Below are 18,766 nucleotides of genomic sequence, written 5' to 3'. Positions count from 1 at the left end.
ACTGGATAATACTGTTCAAAATCGTTGATGTTGCAGGTACTCTTGAGTCGTTTGCTGTCCAAGAACTGACAGAACCACTCCCTGCACAGGAAGGGTGCCGCGGGTGAGGAAGCAGGAATACTCGCCTGTAGATAAGAAGCGGGAAGCCACAACATTGAGTCGTGCACAATTCCACAATAATATACATGGATAAATTTTAAAATACTTGTAATATAATATCAGTATGTACGGACCAAGGGAAAAAGTGTTTTGGTTTGCAGTGACCTCACGTCTAGCCGTTATTTCACTGCAATTTATATTTAATCAGTTATTGCCTGACCATGATGCCAAAGTTTTTGTTAGTCCGGTGGACCCGGAAATGAAAATATCGATTTATGACAGCTTAGTTGAATATCTATTCGGCGGTTTTCTCAGGTGGGATGCGCAATACTTTATACACATCGCTAAATATGGGTACACATATGAAAAGACCATGGCATTTTATCCCTTATATCCCATGAGTATTAGATGCTTATCTGTAGTTTTGAAAGGCATTTTTTTCTCGTTGAATGACCATAGCACAACGATGCTGGCAGCTTTGTTGATAAATTTCGTCTGTTTTGTCAAATCTGCCACAGTTCTTTACGACCTGAGCAAAATTGTTCTCAAAGACACTGCTTTGGCGTACAAAGCTGCTATTTTATACTGTATTAATCCAGCCAGCATATTTTTTTCGGCATTTTACACTGAGTCCATGTTCGCTTGGCTATCGTTTAACATCATGCTGGCTTATGTTAAAAATAACCCATACATTTATCTTCCTATCGGTCTCTCTATCCTTTGTCGGTCCAACGGACTGATAAACCTGGGATTCCCAGTCTACTCGTGCGTCAAGTGTTTGATACGAGCTGTGCTTCCCAAAATCAGTAGGAATTATCAAAACTCTCAAGCTGAATCAGCTTTACCTTTCGGATGCCGTACGATGTTAGGTTCTTTTCTTTGGCTCTTAAACGTTGTGTTTCTATCTATCGTTCCGTACGTCTTACATCAATTGTACAATTATAGTTTATACTGTACAAATCATGAAGTGACGTTACCAGACTATGTGCAGAAACATCCGGATACGGATCCTCTGCTAATACCCGGAACTGTTATTCCCCCCTGGTGCAACAGTTCTATTCCAATTGCATATTCTTACATTCAGGATAAATATTGGCATGTGGGATTTATGCGGTATTGGACGTTAGGAAATCTTCCAAATTTACTTCTTGGATTCCCATCCCTGTATCTTATTTTTAGTCAAAGTTTAAAATACTTGAGTGAGAACAGAATTCAACTATACACATTAGGAAGCTTTTCAACCGATGGTCGAAATTGTGAAAAACCAAAGAACAAAAAGCTTTCCCCAGATATTTTTGTATTCGCAATTCACGGAATATGTTTAGCATTGATTTTTACTACATTTGCACATGTTCAAGTGAGCACTCGTTTATTGTGCTCGGCAAGCCCATTGTTATATTGGTACTGCGCTTCTAAATTGTCGTATAAATCCGAGCCGAGAAAGGAGAACGCAATGGATTTCGAATACCCAGAAAATTTATCTTCAAAGTGGAGAGTTTTCTTCTTATCTCAAACGGCTCGCGTGTCAAAGTATGACACCATAATTTTATCATATTATCTGATTTACGCCGGAATAGGATGTGGTATGTTTTCTAACTACCTTCCTTGGACGTAAGAGAGTTATATATAAACACAACTTACAGGAAAATCAGATATAATTCTCGACCTTAACGTGGAAAATTGTTCGTTGAAAGTTTACGATGCAGATAAAATTTTTTCAGCCCTTTATTGCAAATATTAAATAGATACACGCTATATTATAAGTGTTGTTTTTTATGTCTTAATATCTCTATAGGCGTAAGATAAATGGTTTTTTTGCACTCTGGACAATCGTACGGCTTGCTGTTTGGTTTTTGCTCAGTGGGTGGTTCAACGGAGACCTGATGGTCATCCGGGTTTATTTTGAAGCAATTACTCTGATGCTGCAACTTCTCAATGCTAGTCATTGGAGTCGTGATGCCACAGTTTGTGCAGTTCCATTCCGTTTCTATCATATCTACTGCTAATTTGTCACTCCAATCTGACTCAACGAGGCTAGAAGAAACAAACGAGGTGTTTTCAAAAATTCCATATCACACGTAATTGACAGTTTACGCTGGGAAATCTAATGTGAATACTTGCCAGTTGAAGGTGATATTGTTTGTCAACCGGACACCACCTTTTACAGTATTCGTTTCGCACTCAAAGTCACTTTGAAAGGGATTGGGTTTTACTTCAATGTAATTTTCACCACAACCGACGTAAATTATCTTCAAATCGGCAGGCAACAAGCGTTTGATAGTGTAGGGTACTGTAGTATGCATGAATTGTATCAGTTCCTGATTAAGCTCGTACTCAAGTTGGCTAGTATCCTTTTTCGATGTGATCGACGGCGTGGCTTCTGAAATGAATGACAAGCGGAAATTTGAGTGCCTTTAATTTCTTAGATTTTATTAATTTAACAATTATTATTTGGTTATATATTTAGTTGTTTAGTTAATAAGTTTCCGTTGGATTTACTGAAAATATCTTTGGTTTTGTTATAAAAAATCGTTTCCGAAAATTCCACTAATATCTTCAGGATATTTAGCAGATACAAATTTAAAAATATTCGAAAAAATTTACCAGCGATTTTCTTCTAAAGAATTTCATTCGAAAATCCTTTATAATCTGTGGGTATTTCCATGAATTTTTAAAATTTACTTTCAACTTTATGGTTGAGAATAAAATACTTTTCGTCAATTAGTTGTTATGAAAATGTACAAATTCAATTACTAGATACCAAACAATGAATACTGTAAAATAAACATAGTTATATAAGTATAGTATTGAGTATATTTTGGAAATAAAATTTTTCACTTGTCCATTCCTCCAATAATCTGAAATTTCCTCACCTTCCAATCTATGGTTTAAAAGTACGTCCCATTTCTGTCTTAATTTAGTGGCTTTCATCAGTAATGTTTGCCCGCTGTCCGGCATCGGAAATTCCAATTTTAGCCACGAGTCGCAGACTAGACTAAAATAATTCAAACAATATTTATTACTCCAGTTCATTGTACGTACTGCTTATCGGTTGATTGCTTCAACTTTATTGTTCTATTGAATAATTTTCTCAAATACTAACATCGAAAATGTGTAATTGGTATCGATTTCATGCGCAAAAAGCAGTAGCGTTTGGGCAGCTGGCATCCTCATAGTATTTACTAAATATGGTTTGGTCGTCTCGAGGAGTGATCTAAATACAAAAACGAATTGTTAATAAAGATGCTGCTCGTTAGGAGATCTTATGCCATTAGACACGCGATGTACTCTTCCGAATAACTGCTCTTACAAGTAGGTTAGCAATTGATGCTTGGGGCTAAGCGGAGACTTTGATTTAAACGCTGGCATTGAGACAATGTCTGGTTCTTCAAGTTGCAGGACTTGCGGATGATTTCCAAAGAAGCTCATTGGGTGAAGAGCAATGTAGGGCTTAGCTTTTGTGTGAAATAGCTGTTCACTGGTAGACTGAAATTCGAGATAAACATTTAGTAGATATTTTTTCATTAGAACCAAAAACAATGACTTATATGATTGTAAATGAGCACTGTACCTTACAATAGTTAAATTCATCGGCGCAAGCAAATTGAGGATACAATCCGCTGCACAAAATTAACTTGAGCATCATCAAGTCTTTGTAGCTGCAAGCAGTTGCTGCCGTGAGAAGATTCTGCACCTGCGAAGAGTCGTTTCTCATGCGAAATTCTACGTCCTTTATGTCAATCTCACCATCATTATCGTCTTTGTCTTCCATTTGTATATCAAACAGGTCTAACTTCAACTCTTTACGTTTTCTAGGTGCCGTTTGCTTGTAAGTACGCTTAAGCGTCTTTAGTAACTTCATTTCTCCATGCCTGAGCATCCGCTCTGTGCTAGTCATTGAGGCGCTTGGTTCCTGAAGATTTTTTAGCAGCCCACAATCCTGGAAGCGAAAAAGGTATGTTCATGAATTGAATTTAAAACTATTCGCCAGATTTTTATTGAATTTTATTTTCACCGACTTGAAGCAGTTCTTTGAATTGCGTTCGCAGCTTAGTCATTTCATAAAATCTTTGCTCCTCCAGCCCACGTCGTTTGCACCACTTTCTACTTGTGCTTGAATTTCCTCTAACTTCACGACTGCTTTCCTGTTTTACTTCCAGCCATTCTTTGTACGCGTTCAATAAAGTTATAGGATCCCCATGGTCAGATTCTAGTTTCTTCCGTGAGTTCTTAAAAAGTTTGGTAATAATTTAATTAATTACTTAACTAACTAATCATCTGAACCTTACAAAGACGCGCTGTTCTCTCTTTACCTCACACTCAGTGTCTCTGTATGCTCTGTTCGTGAACGGATTTTGAATGCTGAGAGCAGCAGCGAGCGATAAAACCGGTTCAACTTGGTGAAATAGCGAGCCCATCACCAACATTTTCCCTATAGTTATATCGACTGGGAGTCTCGAGAGTGTTTTGCCAATGACAGTTAGTTTTTCATCATCGGTTAAAGCACCCTGAAAAATTTTAATACAATATATATATAGGACGTGCGAAATGAATACAAACATGCAGCTTCAAAACATCCAAAAGTTTAACCATTCACACTAACGTGTTCCTTCAATGAAAGTATCGAGTTTTCAATACTCTCTGGTGGTGGAGGCTCTATAAACGGAAACTTCCGCGAATCTGGTAGCCCCATGGCAACCATTTGTAATAATAAGGAGTCCAGAGGTACCCGCTGAAGTTCAGGAGTCGAGTATTTCTCCAGTGCTGTGTACTCCTCTTCAGAATAAAGCCTGTCAATAGTTTAAATGGAAGACTAATGTTATATCATGTTGTGTGTTTCAAGATTAATCAGCTTGAATATCTGAAGTTTTTTTAATAGTTCTCAATAAAAAATCCTCCTTCACTAGACCTGTAGCAAACACCAGGTCCCGTTCTCCCAGCTCTTCCTTTTCTCTGCTCCGCGCTCGCCTTACTGATCCAAAATTCTTTCAACCGTTGCATTTTGCAGATCGGATCGTAGCTCATTTCCTTCACCTTTCCACTGTCCACCACAAATCTGATTCCGTCAATGGTTATTGACGTTTCAGCAATATTTGTAGAGACAATGCATTTACGAACCCCATCTGGAGCGTAATCAAACACCTGTAACCGCGACGTTTTCTTTTTTACTATTCATCAATGTCGCTAGCATTAATTCATTCCACTGTTCTAAGCGATGTTCCAACATTTTGCTTATGAATACTCAGAAGCAAAGCTGTTTTACTATTCTGGATATCATATCTTATTTTGATAACATAAACTGATTCTTAAATTTAGTTCCTCGTGGAACAAATATATCAATTACATGTAACACACACCTTGTCTTGTTCAGCTATGGACAAAGTACTGTGCAAAGGCAACACTATCCAATTGTTAGTTTTAGAAGCATATTCCTTTGCGCAATCAACAACTGCAGTAATCTCGCTCATCCCGCTGAGGAATACGAGCAAGTCGCCCTTTTCGTCTTCTGTAATGTTTTTAAGTATTGCTAGCAAAGTTTTTACCAAATAATAAAAAAAGTTGTTAGACATGTAAGTATGTGTAAATACTAACGTGGATACTTTTTGTCAATCATTTGCATGATTTGCACGTATGGACTTGGGTTGAATCTATCGGATTTTTGTCGTAAATCGTCTACTGCTATCGGTCGATAGTTCAACTGTATCGGATACAGTCTGCCTGGAACCTAAACATGAGATAAGTAAGTTATTCCTCAAGTAGCAGTTTAAGGTTCATAATTGGAAGGGTAATGTAGACGTTCAGATCTACCTGGATCACCTTGACATCTTCTTTGGCAAAGTAATTACTGAATAGTTGAATATTTATTGTAGCAGACATTAGCACTAGTTTTAAATCCTGTCTCTGGTGTATTATACATTTCATAATTCCCAACAAAAAATCTCCATGTAAATGTCTCTCATGCACCTCGTCAAGCACGATTACATCGTAATGAGATAATCCCATTTCACCCGATACCTAAGTAGAATGATTGAAAATTGAGGAATTTTAATTCAGAGCTGGAAATTTGAGTGAAATGAAAATAGCATCAGCTTTATTAGATATCAATGGTTAATTGCAGGAAATCACCTGCCGTAGCAGCAGGCCTTCGGTAATGAACGTGATTTTAGTGTCCTGATTTCTTTGCTTTTCAAACCTGATCTGGTAGCCAACTTCTGTAAGGTTCTCAGTCAAAGTTTCAAACGCGACACGTTTAGCCAGCGATATGCAAGCTATTCTGCGGGGTTGAGTACAGGCTGCAAAAATTGTACAAAGCATTAGCCGTTGGCAACGTTCATGAGGAAAAAGTAATTTTATTTGAATAATATCTCTTTCAAGTTTTGAAATTGAGCAAAATGCACATTCAATTAATGGGAACTATCTATTTCGTGCGTTTAATCCTTAGTGAATCTAAATGTCTTTAGATATAGATTTAAATTCTGGGGACTAAACAAGTCGAGTCAGAGTTTTCAGAGAATATATTCCTAATAAAATTTGTGTACCAATTCTTCCGAATCCACCTTTGTACAAGTATTGAGGAACTTGAGTGGACTTTCCGCATCCCGTGTCCCCAGCTATGATAACAACACGCTCATTTTTAACAGCTTCAACGATTTCGTCCCGGTACTGATAAACCGGCAGATTGGCTTGACTTTCCCTGAGTTTTTTTAACTTTGAAAATTTCTCTTTTTGTTTGAAGTCTAGATAAAGATTGATTACATCTCGAAATTTGCACAATTTACTGTCTGTTAATTCTTTCGCAGGTGGAACTCGTGCAAACAGTTCTCCCGAACTTAAATTCACTTTGACATTTAAGCAGTGTGACCTGTGGAAGACGGTCGGGTCTCTTGATTGTTGCGAATCATCGAGCAATTTGTCCTCTGTTCTCATACCGCTGCGTTTTTTCTCAACTGCCTCATACTTTCCTACAAATTTCCAAAAATCCTCTGGGTCTTGCACTAGGTTAGGATTTGCAGAAAAAACTTTGCTCAGTTCGTAGCGATATTTTTGAAATGAAAAATCCGACCGCTCGTCCCGCCGTGAATCGGTTCTGTCTCCATCCGAATTCCTCCTACGTTTCATATCCTCGTATCTCTTTCGTTTAGCAGATGAAAATCTCGTTCGTTCTTCGTCGTGCATTTTTCTATAACTCATTTTTATTTTCAGTCGTTATGATGCGATGTAGATTATTAAGGATTTGGAAGTCTCTCATTACCGAGAGTCGTGAAAACTGAAAAACTGTACAACAGAAAGTATTTTTCATTCGCTACGTCAATTTGACACCTCAATTCTTTCACAAGCGTTCTTTCTCATAGGTTATGTTACTATGTTTATCAAATATTTAGGTTAGCTAGCTGTCACATGGCCCTTGCGATTACCTTACCATACCTTACCCTTGCAGACTACAGCACCACTAATGGCGAAATTTGAAATTAACGCTTGACGCGATCGATCGACGGTCATACGCAGTTCCTCAGTATTGTGTCCGTGGCTGTGTCGGTGGAGCGTCGTTGCTGAGTCGGTAAAGAAACAGCGCTTATTATTTCTACAACTGCAAGCATGCAGGTGGGGTGTCGGTGTGGTAATTTAAAACAACTGCCGTGATTTCCTGAACGATCATTGCAGTCATTACGTGACATAATGTGCGTTCGGATGTAGTGATTGGGAAGTGAAAAATCCTCGTACATTCTGCGATGTTACATATTCGTGTATTCGCGTAGGTCCGGGACAGAACGTGGCTTTGTATGTTTAATCCTCTGTTGACAAACATCGTGCTGCGTATTGGAAAGACGGAGGTCACCAAAGTTCGTCACGACGAGTTTTCAGTTATTTACAGAGGGTTGAAAAACAGTCGGTCAGTGCTCGGTCGCATATAGACGAGATTAAACATATTCAATTCAATTATACGAGGTTAACAATTCGGGAATGAGCAAAGAACGAAATTTCAGTGCGGCGTGGTGAAAAAATTTCTATTTAAAACAATTGAAAAGCGATATTCAAATTGGTTGTTAGTGGTTTACTATTCCGTGTCAAGTTCGGTATATTTACGTATAAAAAGGTATAATTACGCAACGTGGCATGTTCCTGATAATTTTAGCTGTATAATTACGCAAATCTGATCCTCGACTGTTATCTAATGGATATTATTTTGTATAGTTTTGCAACTAGAAGTACAACGAACGTGCCAATTTGCGTAGCTTTACATTTTTTTTCATAAATTCATTGTTCGGGTATTTAGCTGCCAATGAATCCTAGTGTTGTGAGTGCATCTCTTGATTGACGCTGGAAGCCTGAAGTTCGCCGGCAACATCACCGGAAACATGTGAGTAACCTACCAATTGGACTTGCATTTCACTTCAATGTCATGCTACATGCGAAGTGATATTCTCATTCGTTTACGATGTGTCTTGTTGCCCTAAATTTGTGCTTTAGAAAATTATTCATGTTCAACTCTCTTTCAAGTTTTTGAATGCGCTCGTTTTCCAAATCTGCGTCTTAGATTTTGCTCATTACCTCTACCATAAGTCGTTGACTGATACATTATCAATTCGCGTCTCTAATGCCAAAAGGGCGTATAAAAAATTTTTTTTTGCCATTCTTCTTAAAATCGCTCAAAACGCAAAGATCTGTAAAAAAAAAATCTTTTGGCTTTAGGAAATTGTCGGCCTAAAGCCAAAAGGGCGTATAAAAAAAAATCAAGATTCTTTATTTTTTCATTTTTAGGCTTAGAATATATTTGCAAAACAATTGGCACAAAAAAAAAGAAATTATACGCCTTTTTAGTTTTGAAAAGTCAAATATATAATAATTTTTATACGCCCTTTTGGCATTTGGCATGCGAATTATCAGGAAAGTAAACTTTAGCACGTCGTTGCTGGGCGAAAAAATTACTGCAACGCAGGTTGCACGAGTTAGGCGCAACGGAGTCGTCGTCTCCAAACTGCTCCTGCCAGTATGCAACTTAACTTGCAGTTCGGTATCGCTGGATATCTGCTACCCGTCCCATTGTTACTCGATTAACAAATATTTTCTACTATAATAAATTGAGCCGAAGCGCGAAATGCTAACGGCAAAAAATGCTCACCTTTATCTGTGGGGTTGTTAGAAATTATTGGGTGTGCTATGGGATATTATCTTCTGAATAAGAAGGGAAATGCAGAAGTTTTTTCACACATTATCCAGCATTGTCGAATACGAACTGTAGTACATGAATTTTGAGTTTTATACTTTCACAGTAATTAAAAATAAACATAGTTTCAATTGTTAAGACGAATACGTGTTCCATTTTTACTTCAATAAAATGATATTTCACTGCGTAAAATAGTATATTGTGTAACGAGACAAAAATTAACTTTTTTAGGTCATTTTTGATCCCCAGGTTTAGTAATTGTAAAAAATTTTCTCTCTTCTTATCGTATAATAATTTCGACAAATATTTAGAGCTTTCGTATGATTATTACGCCGTGAAATCGAAGTCGATGGATATGCCGACGACCTCAGTTCGGGTTCCTTTGCTATGCTTCGATCGAGCATCAGGTCTTACGCATGCTTATCACTTATTTACCTGTAGGTATGTGACTTACCCACCACTACCACCACCTCCATCACTAGCTACGAGTGACGAATAGACAGTAAATCAATCGCAATCAACCAAACGACGAAATCTTCCCTATCGATACATTCGTGAAGTAGAGGATATGAAATATCCATGAAGGTCGCTCTTGTCGGACAAGTACAAATTGCAAGATTATGCGTGCGTGCGCCTCGCGGCCTTCTTCTATGTATGTACCTTTGTTTGCCAAGTTGTTTCTACTTTCGCGCTGTCTATCTCGACGACGCATTGATTCGAGCTCGGAAAATGCGATTGGATTGATTTTGTTGCCTTCCTACAGTGGCGCCGAAAATCGCTTGATTGATCGCTCTCGATCTGTCCACACGAATGGAAAGAGCAGATTTCGCGATCCGTAAAAAAATTATGTTTAAAAAAAAGTAACACTAATTGATCTGATTCACTGAATAAATTTAGATTTGCTTCGTTTCAGAAATGTTAGAAAATTTAAACCCATCTGAATTTCGAGAGTTTAGGAATTTCACACTATTCATTGTCACAGTTTCGAACGTTCGAACTTTCAACCTTTCAAAAATTCGAACCGTTCTAAGTATTGAATTAATTCAGTACAGATTTTGGCATTTTAAACATTTGACAATTCGAAGTTTTGCATCTTAATACCGACAATCATCCTGAATTCTAACCATTCACAGTTACGAACATTCCAAATTTTAACCCTTTGGAAATTCGAACCGTTCTGAATTTCGACAATCGAGAAGTCTGATGGTCTAAAGATTCGACCAATCGGATAGTTTTTATTCTTCTTCTCAACGATCTAGCATTGAAACACAGTATTAATCCTGAGTTTTTCTCGTTCAGAATTCAAACTGTCAACCAAAATTCTGACTTGCACCATGCAAGGGGGATACTGCTTAGTCAGTGACCGTACATACGCTAATAAGACTTGCTGCAATGCAAGCCGTGTTCAGGCGTGTTGCGTATACGCGTGTACACTATAAATACATGGATGCAGCAGCTTATAGCAGTCTTCGGCCGGTGGGTGCAGGAATCAAAGCGGAATGGTTATCACTCGGCTGTGATTGGCTGCGCCCTTTGACCCCCGCGTATAGCTCCGCCTACCGCATGTTATACCCGCGGTATTAACACACTTGAAGAGAAGAGAGCCGGTAGCTTCTTTGCACCGCATTCTTACGTGCGTCGGCGCCGACGCTTGCTTACTATTATTATTATTATTATTGCTATTATTATTATTATTATTGTTATCGTTAAACGCATGGCTGCGCTACTCGAATTAATTTTGCCGAAGCTCGAGTTACATACATATTTTACATTTTACCACCGTAGTCGCGAGTCACACTCTTATTCTTGCCCCCCCCCCCCTCCCCCCCCCCTCCCGGCGATATAGACAGCTTATAATACATATTTATATCTGAACAATACAATTTTTGCGCATTGTAATGCTAAAATGTAGCTATATCTGTACCATGGCAAGGCCAGCTGTCTATAGGTAACGCACTTGTTCTCACTATTACGCATCATAACAGAATGCCCTATTTGTACAGAATTTGAAATTAGTTCATTGAATTTTCTCGTGGAAATAAGTGTTAGCGTGTTAATACATCTATTTATGGTGTATAATATATAAATATTTATGTACTGTGCTAGTTGAGTTGTTTGTATATTCCGTAACAATTCATCTTCCGCGGTCTGCATCTTTCTTATTGCGGTTTGATAAATTTCCTATCCATTCGTAGTGCGATAATTATAGTCGGATAGACACGAGAGAGTTATTTGACATTAGATACATAATAAGCGTGACGTGATGACCCAGAATTGTTTTACGATGTGGCCAGTAAACAACAATCGTTTTTTTTTTCCCTATTAAATCACCCATCGCCGTTATTGATAACGGGTCTGTATATTTGGCTTCTATATATGTATATGCTGAATTGGAGTCATTCAACTGCTTTTGTATATTACGTATAATATATTTGAACTATATTTCAAGATCGGTGTATTAATTACCTTTTTTTTTTGATTTTTTTTTCTGTTCGAATTGTTGATTTAACTTGATGATTTTTCAAAGGATTCATTGTAATGGAAGTGAAATTATCCTGTCTAATAGTATTAGGTCGGGAATGACTACATTTAAAGTCCCTTCATACCTACTTCTGGAAAAACAAGTTTAGTTTAAAGTTAAAGTTTTACTTGTAGAGGAATGTGAAGTAGGATCATTTAATAAGAGTATCATACTAACAAATACTAAATCGTTTTAATCCAATGAACTTGAATCTGATACAATACTTAATTAGATGTTGAATCTTGTCCAAGGTGCAGAATATACATTATAAAAATAAAAATCATATCTTAGGAAGAAATATTTATAGACAGTACAAAAATGTCCAATATAATTAAAAAAAAATTCATGGAACAAGTAAAGATTAGGTTCGTTATTAAATCGTGATTTGCATGGATTTGTAGATAAATGATACAAAGTCACAATCACATTTGTAGATACGTACAAGTACGTATGTACTACGTACAATAATTGCGAGCGGAGCTGATGTCTAAATGTGCATAGTTCAGGTAGCTCAGTTTCCGGGCCTCTTGAATTAGCTGAATTGGACCGAATTGGTCGAAATCCGTCCGCGACGGTACGGACGGCGAAGAACAAACGAACCGATGTTTGTGGCGGCGCGGTGGTCCGCGGTTAGTCCGGGCTGTTTAACAAGCGTACCGATTCATCGGCATCAAACCATTAAAAGAGAGAAGTATAGAGGAAGAGGTTAGAGGAGAGACATTCCCGTACGCTCTGCGCCCTTTTCTGCCTTCCGCCTCTTGATGGAGTAATCTGCATTTGTTGCTTCAATTGCAGCCCATTCCCACCCACGCACGAATTAAAATTGTATTCATCTATCATCTCGATCCATCGTTCTGCTCGGACCTCTTCCTATCATGCGTATTGACGGCGAATTTCTCTCTTATACAACGAGTGTTATTCCACCGTTGCAGATGTGCAGTCTATGCATCATGATATGTAAGTGTAGCGGACAAGCTGTTTCCGAGTAAACGTCGCAGTACGTTAGGTTGCCTACTACCAAGGGGGAGAAATATCGATAAAACAGACTCGCCGAGTTATCGGTAGTTAGCGTGCTCAAACTCCTCGCGAGTGAATTCGAAATGCCCGTACTGCGAAGTGTGTGGATTTCGCCAAGCTGTTGTTTTGTTATTTATAACTCATGCCGAAGCATTCAGTGATCGTATTCCGGAGTTACGTTAAAGTGATTATATGAATTGACTTGACTAAAGTCTTCGTGGGTCTGTTTGATCGATACTTATTCTCCTCAGTGGTAGGCAACCCAACATACTAATATGTGATTGCGATATGGAAAACGCGATGAGAGTGAAGTTATCGGGGTCCTGGGCTCTCTTATTTGAAATTTTTTATTTAAATTACAGCTCTTGAGTAATATTCGTAGTGCTGATAACTCAAGAAAATACAAAAGATATGATCATCTATGATCTTCAGATTTGGATGTTTTCAGATGATGAGGTGCCGTTCAAAAAATAAGTTTGCTTTTTTGGACGACTTTAGACTTGACTCCTCCTCTTTTTAGTTTATTAATCCATTATCCGAGGTATATAAATAAACCTCCCTCCCCCCACAAGCAAATGTATTTGCTGAATGGTCCCTGATGGCGTGATATAACGCGATCAGTCAGTATCAAAAACGCTAACGCGAGGTTGTTGTAAGAAAAATAAGAGTATTTTCAACACACATTTATATTTGGCAAGCCGATAATTGAAATGCTGACGTGAAATGAAGATGGCGGACCGATGACACGCTTGTACGGTTCTATTTCGGGTTATTCCCCATCATGATCGCGTCATTATACATATATATTTTATCTGAAGATGATGACAGGAAGAATATACTTATAGTCGTTCGTCTTCATCGCACACGCATATCTTGTTGTGAAAATCGAAAGAATATCAAATCCGCGAAATTCACTCGAACGTATTACGTACATATCTGTAATATGTGTGTATAATACATACCTATATGGCTAACTCTTAAACGTTAAATAAGTTTATTATCGCGCGGTACGCGGCTACTGATGCTGCTGAAGCGAGGAACGGTCTCAGCTAGATATAATAAGGTCAGACTCGGGTTATCTCCGGGGTGACCGTATCTGTGCAGAGCCGAGGGATATATACGATAAAACTGAATGCCCGCTGTACCGCTATAATACTGTGATACCTATGAACCGGCACCGCAGCATCGCGATCATCCTGACTCTTGGAATTCGTCCAAGTCCAAATCTCCCTGGTCCTGCAACTCGGCTTTGACCCCTTTCACCTGATAGGTACTTTACTGTACTGGTTGCAACTTTAAACTCTCTCATATCCACCTTCCGATTGTCTAGGTTTTGGAGAATTGAATAAGAAACACGTTTCCTCGGTTAATGTTGAAATGAGGAGAGTTGGAATGTTTTTTTTTTTTTTTTTTTTTTCGGTACTTTTTGAGAAGTATATTGATGTGGATTCTTTCTTCATTAGGTTGTTGGTTACACTTCAGCATTTTTCACTGTCACCTGGTCAAGATATCTAGATATTGATGAACTGCAGAGAATATTGTTGTATTGGTGTGACTTATAGTGGTTAAAACTATCTTGGGAATCTCCTAAAAACGTCAAGTAATGTCGTTTTATCTGGACACGAGGAAAATCGTTGTTTTTTAAAAGATAAATCGACTTTCAAGTATGGATAGTTCGGCAATTTTATTTTACATATTTTTTTTTTTCACATGTAGGAATTGTACCACCGATTAAAAAATACTACCAAGTATCACGTGCAATTGCCTTATCCTATAGTGGAGAGCTGAGCACTTACGCGTTCTTTCAAAGTGAAATGTTAGCCATTCCCTGACTTCTGTATATAATTACCGTTCGCCGGAGTTTCTGGGAAGAAAGATATTATACTGCAATTATTTGTCCAAGTGTCTAACTTCATTCCAAAACCTGCATTATTATTACTGCTTATGTATAAGCTTTCAGTCCTGCTACGTCTTCTTCTTCTTCTTCTTCTTCTTTTACCGCGACGTTGGCAAGTTTTAACGATGCTTCCAACATTCTCGTCACTTCGCGGTGCGCATTGAATTGGTCCCTTTTCACGTCCTCTACACGATTCCATTCGCGTCGGTATTCACTATGTGACCATGGAACGAGTTGAACCATGGTGTGGTATAATCGAAGTTTACAAGAGAACGGCCGGGGGGGGGGGGGGGGGGGGGGGAGGGGGAGAGGAAAATACGATGATCGACGACGAGCCTGGGGATCAGAAATTCGGAGAAGATGTAGCTGTATACACGATGGCTGGATCGTGGATTCAGATTTCCAGCTTCTTTCGCTTCGACTTCTTCTGTTTTGCAGATAAGGCGTCGTCGCGGTGGTCGCTTAGGGGGGCGCGCATAAGCCGGTGTGCTTTATGGTGGGCCATAAAAGTCTCTTGCATGCAATGCTAAGCTCAGTCGCTGGGCATTTCCACTCACACAGATTTAACCCTAAAACCCACCGTCCGGAGCAACCAGACGCGTAATTTCAAACGGTAGCTCTCGAATCTCGTTGGTCTTCTCTAGCTGCTGCTGCAGTCTGGGCCTACTTCTCTCCCTTATCTTACTTTGCTTTCAGATAACGCCTTCGGGGGATTCTGAATGAACCGTTGTTGTTTCGTTTCACCCCCCCCCCCCCCCCCCCCCCCCGCCCCCCCCCCCCCAGCTCTCTGCGCGTATGTGTGCTTAATGTTGCTACTGTATACTAGAACGCATGGTAACGCACGTGTATTCAACGTACACCATCAGGACTACACTACGACTTTGGAGAAACCATCCTTATCCTCTCGCCCAATAGCCGTGGCATTTCCATTCACAATTTGTCACGCTGGCTGGGCTCGTTATGGGGGTTTCTCCTTATATACAATACTTGAACCTAAGTTTAATCAGCGTTAGAATATATTCTACCTACTTCTTCATTCATTCATTCATTCATTCATTCATCTACTTGGTTATATTTTATTCCCAGTTTCATCATTTCTTCATCATCCATGCATCAAGCGGCGTGAAGTCTGCAGACGTTGAAAGTCTTGGGAGAAAAAAGTTATCACATCGTGTTTCAGAATATCTTGCGATTGTATGAAATGAATGAACAATCGTGTCTAATTCTTGTTACGTATCAATTCTAAACATGAATTTTGTTGAATCTTTACTTTAGGAGTTGGGAAGCATCAGACAACGACGGTGATGGTTATTCAAAATTCTACATCAGCTCTTGACAACCTTCCATGAACTTATGTTAGAACAGTGAACACTCAACCCTCCCTGTGAACACTGGTTTTTTCACCTTTTGTCTGCACACTTTTTCAAATTCTCTTAGGCTTTCAATAAATCGGAAAAAAATTCAGGGTTTCTTCTCAAACTCTTAACTACATCATTCAAAAGTAAAAAAATTAATGTTCAAACGACTGTTCCCTAAAAGACTCAGAGTTTTCACACGGAGGGTTAAATTCCACTTATGACGAGCCAATGACGAGGGAAATCGTCATGTCGAATTGTGTAAAAATCTATTCCGAATCTCTAACTCTAAATGGCGTCCAAAGTCGTAGACAAGTATGTTGTATAGAGCCTATGAGATACTATGTACCCGTAAGTTCCTGGCTGTGGACTTCTGTTTGGGCAGTAGCCAAGTGCAGGGAGTGTAAATAACGCGGTGGTATCGTTCGCTTGTGAAGTCGATCGAACATATATATCTATATAATATAAGAGAACAGAGAGAGAGAGAGAGAAAGAGCGATTTATCGAAATTCTAACCGTCTAAGGCAACTTTTCTTGGGCTAGTCCTAGATCCGTTGTCTGTAGGACTTGGAACGTTGAACACCACTACAAGGCCTCGTAGCACATACCTACGTCGCGGTGTGAGTTTATCGTGATTTATTTTCATGCTTTATGCATAGCGTTCGAGAAGTCAGAGTAGTAGGCAGGCGCCAGACGCCAGTCAGTCTTGCCTTTCCTTTAATTCCCTTGCCTTACCTTGTTCGGCTGCACCTACATTAGTAGATTTTCTAACGAGGAGGCAAACTCGATCTTTTCAAATTTTATATTAAAAATTAAAAAATATACTCAACAGATTGTGGAACGTTCATGTAGACATTTTTTTTCAGCTTTTGAAATTGCTCATTAATTTTCTGTGCGATTTTTGGTTCCTGAGACATTGCTGTACCGATATTTTTTCTCAGTAGAAAATTTCTATTATCCACATTCAGTCTTGGGAAATATTACGTAAGACTGACTTTTACCTAATCTACTCTCCTCTCGTCCCCCTCGGGATCTTTATGTCATTAATGAATGGCCTCTGACGCGTTTTTTCACGAAGCATGAAATTGAGGTTAGGGTCGCGCAATGTCAGATTTTTACGCGACAGCGCATGCGCGCTGTACAGAAATAACCATTTTTAAGACCTAGGACTTGAAAGTGGTCTTTTCTGTACTACGCTTGTAGATAATAATTTTATCGAAGTATCGGTACAAGAAAGTTTACTTCGAAATTATCGTTTACATATAATTCAGACATTATCACAACTCGAAATGAAAATGAATTACACCGATGAAGTAAAATAGATTTTTTTTTTAGATGTAGTTTCAAAAATAGCGTCAAATATGTTTAGTCTGTTAGAATTGTTAATAATTCTTTTTACGCGAGAATGTTTTTACAGAATAAAAATTCTGTATAATTTATTACACCGGTTGACAAGTTCTAAAGAATCTACGAAGTAAATGAATATTTGTTCTTAAATTTGACAAAAAGAAATTTTTATAAAAATCTAACGTTTGTATTTTATACACACAAATTCATACGATCCAACAGCTCGCCTTGCATGCTTTACACAGTTTTAGTCCTTCGGGTGCGCGGATATAGCGAGTATAATTCAGGTTAGTAATCTTCCCTTCTGCCCCTGAACTTACCACCAAAGGGCGAGGGTGGCGCAATTTCATTTGCGAGGGCTGTGAACTTATTTTCGCAAATTCCCTTCATCCCAAATTCACAGATCAGCACTCTGTAAGTGAATCAGTCAGGACGAGGCGAGCTTTTTCGTCTCCCCGACGCATGCACGCTCCTTTCCACTTCCATTTCCGTACTCAAATCCTCCTGTAATCCGCTCTCGGTTTGTTTCGTGCGAGCTGCCTTCAAGAGGGGATGTTCGAGTCATTATACTCGACAGGGAAAACGAAAAACTAAAAAACAATCAAAGGAAACGTGGAAGAATACTTATACTTGTACGATTTTTTTTGCAGTACCTACTGCATGCTTGTGATTATCGTATCATTTATCGATTTACCATGTATTAAATTGACTCAAAATTTTTCAACTTTATTTTTTTTTTTTTTTTATATTCTTTTTTTTCACTACAAGTATATTTGACCTCAATTCAAATTAATTGAACTATATGCAAGAACGAATATTATATTTCGGTAAAAACTTGAAGATTTTCTAATATCTGTATATCTTATCAGGAATTTGCAATTATTAGTTGATTTATTTTCAAAAGTCTAATCAGAAGTTTTTTTAAACAATGCGTGGATGGTAGTTATATTTTAATTAAAAACTGAAAGTTTGCTTATGGAAAAAAAAAACGCAAAACAAGAAACAATGATTTGGAAGAATTGAAAAGGATGCTATAAAAAATGACTTTCTAATCCATTCGAACTTGTATCAGATAATTCAAATTCTCGTATAATTTTCACCGACGATACTTTCATCGAATGCAAAACTTGTACGATGAAAAAAAAACAAAAAAAAAAAAAAAAAAAACAAATAAATATACATCCTCCAGAAAGAAATTCGCACCCCTACGTGAGAATTAGAAAATTGGAAAAAAATAATGTCGAAGTGAGCTTTCGGTAAATTCTAAACATTGCAAGCTAAAGAAATTCGACGCCCGAGTTTTCTTTGTCCAGCCCGAAAATACGCCGCGTGTGGATGGATCAGTTTTTTTTTTTTTTTTTTTC

At 38.3% G+C, this 18,766-nt stretch overlaps 2 protein-coding genes and 1 long non-coding RNA gene across 4 annotated transcripts in view; 2 read left to right on the top strand and 1 right to left on the bottom strand.

The window, feature by feature from the left end:
* The first annotated feature begins 24 nt into the window (after window positions 1–24).
* Window positions 25–1,811, top strand: LOC124411069 (GPI mannosyltransferase 2). Its single transcript, XM_046889931.1, has one exon. It carries the CDS (start codon window positions 224–226, stop codon window positions 1,712–1,714), a length of 1,491 nt encoding a protein of 496 aa, XP_046745887.1. The 5' UTR covers window positions 25–223; the 3' UTR covers window positions 1,715–1,811.
* LOC124411066 (probable ATP-dependent RNA helicase DHX34) lies at window positions 1,801–7,347 on the bottom strand. 2 transcript variants are annotated; one of them, XM_046889925.1, is made up of 15 exons: window positions 6,639–7,346; window positions 6,226–6,392; window positions 5,908–6,114; window positions 5,692–5,824; window positions 5,457–5,605; window positions 5,009–5,241; window positions 4,703–4,889; window positions 4,413–4,607; window positions 4,119–4,328; window positions 3,671–4,039; window positions 3,410–3,585; window positions 3,203–3,313; window positions 2,973–3,094; window positions 2,221–2,479; window positions 1,801–2,133 (listed from the first exon to the last, which is right to left on the bottom strand). In XM_046889925.1, exons 1-15 carry the CDS (start codon window positions 7,288–7,290, stop codon window positions 1,857–1,859), a joined length of 3,447 nt encoding a protein of 1,148 aa, XP_046745881.1. In that variant the 5' UTR covers window positions 7,291–7,346; the 3' UTR covers window positions 1,801–1,856. The 2 variants fall into 2 exon arrangements, with proteins under 2 accessions (XP_046745881.1, XP_046745883.1); XM_046889927.1 differs by lacking the exon at window positions 1,801–2,133 and having other exon boundaries at window positions 2,322–2,479; window positions 2,973–3,089; window positions 6,639–7,347.
* A 269-nt stretch (window positions 7,348–7,616) lies between these two features.
* The window catches only part of LOC124411075, a 169,323-nt gene continuing 158,173 nt past the window's right edge, over window positions 7,617–18,766 (top strand). Inside the window, exon 1 of the long non-coding RNA XR_006929637.1 lies at window positions 7,617–8,458. This is a non-coding gene — a long non-coding RNA (uncharacterized LOC124411075). The remainder of the gene's footprint in view (window positions 8,459–18,766) is intronic.

The sequence above is a fragment of the Diprion similis genome, chromosome 10, assembly GCF_021155765.1.
Source record: "Diprion similis isolate iyDipSimi1 chromosome 10, iyDipSimi1.1, whole genome shotgun sequence".
NCBI classification, from domain to species: Eukaryota; Metazoa; Arthropoda; class Insecta; order Hymenoptera; family Diprionidae; genus Diprion; species Diprion similis.
The sequence above is the reverse complement of the archived record's forward strand: the minus strand, read 5'-3'. Positions and strand labels throughout refer to the sequence as shown.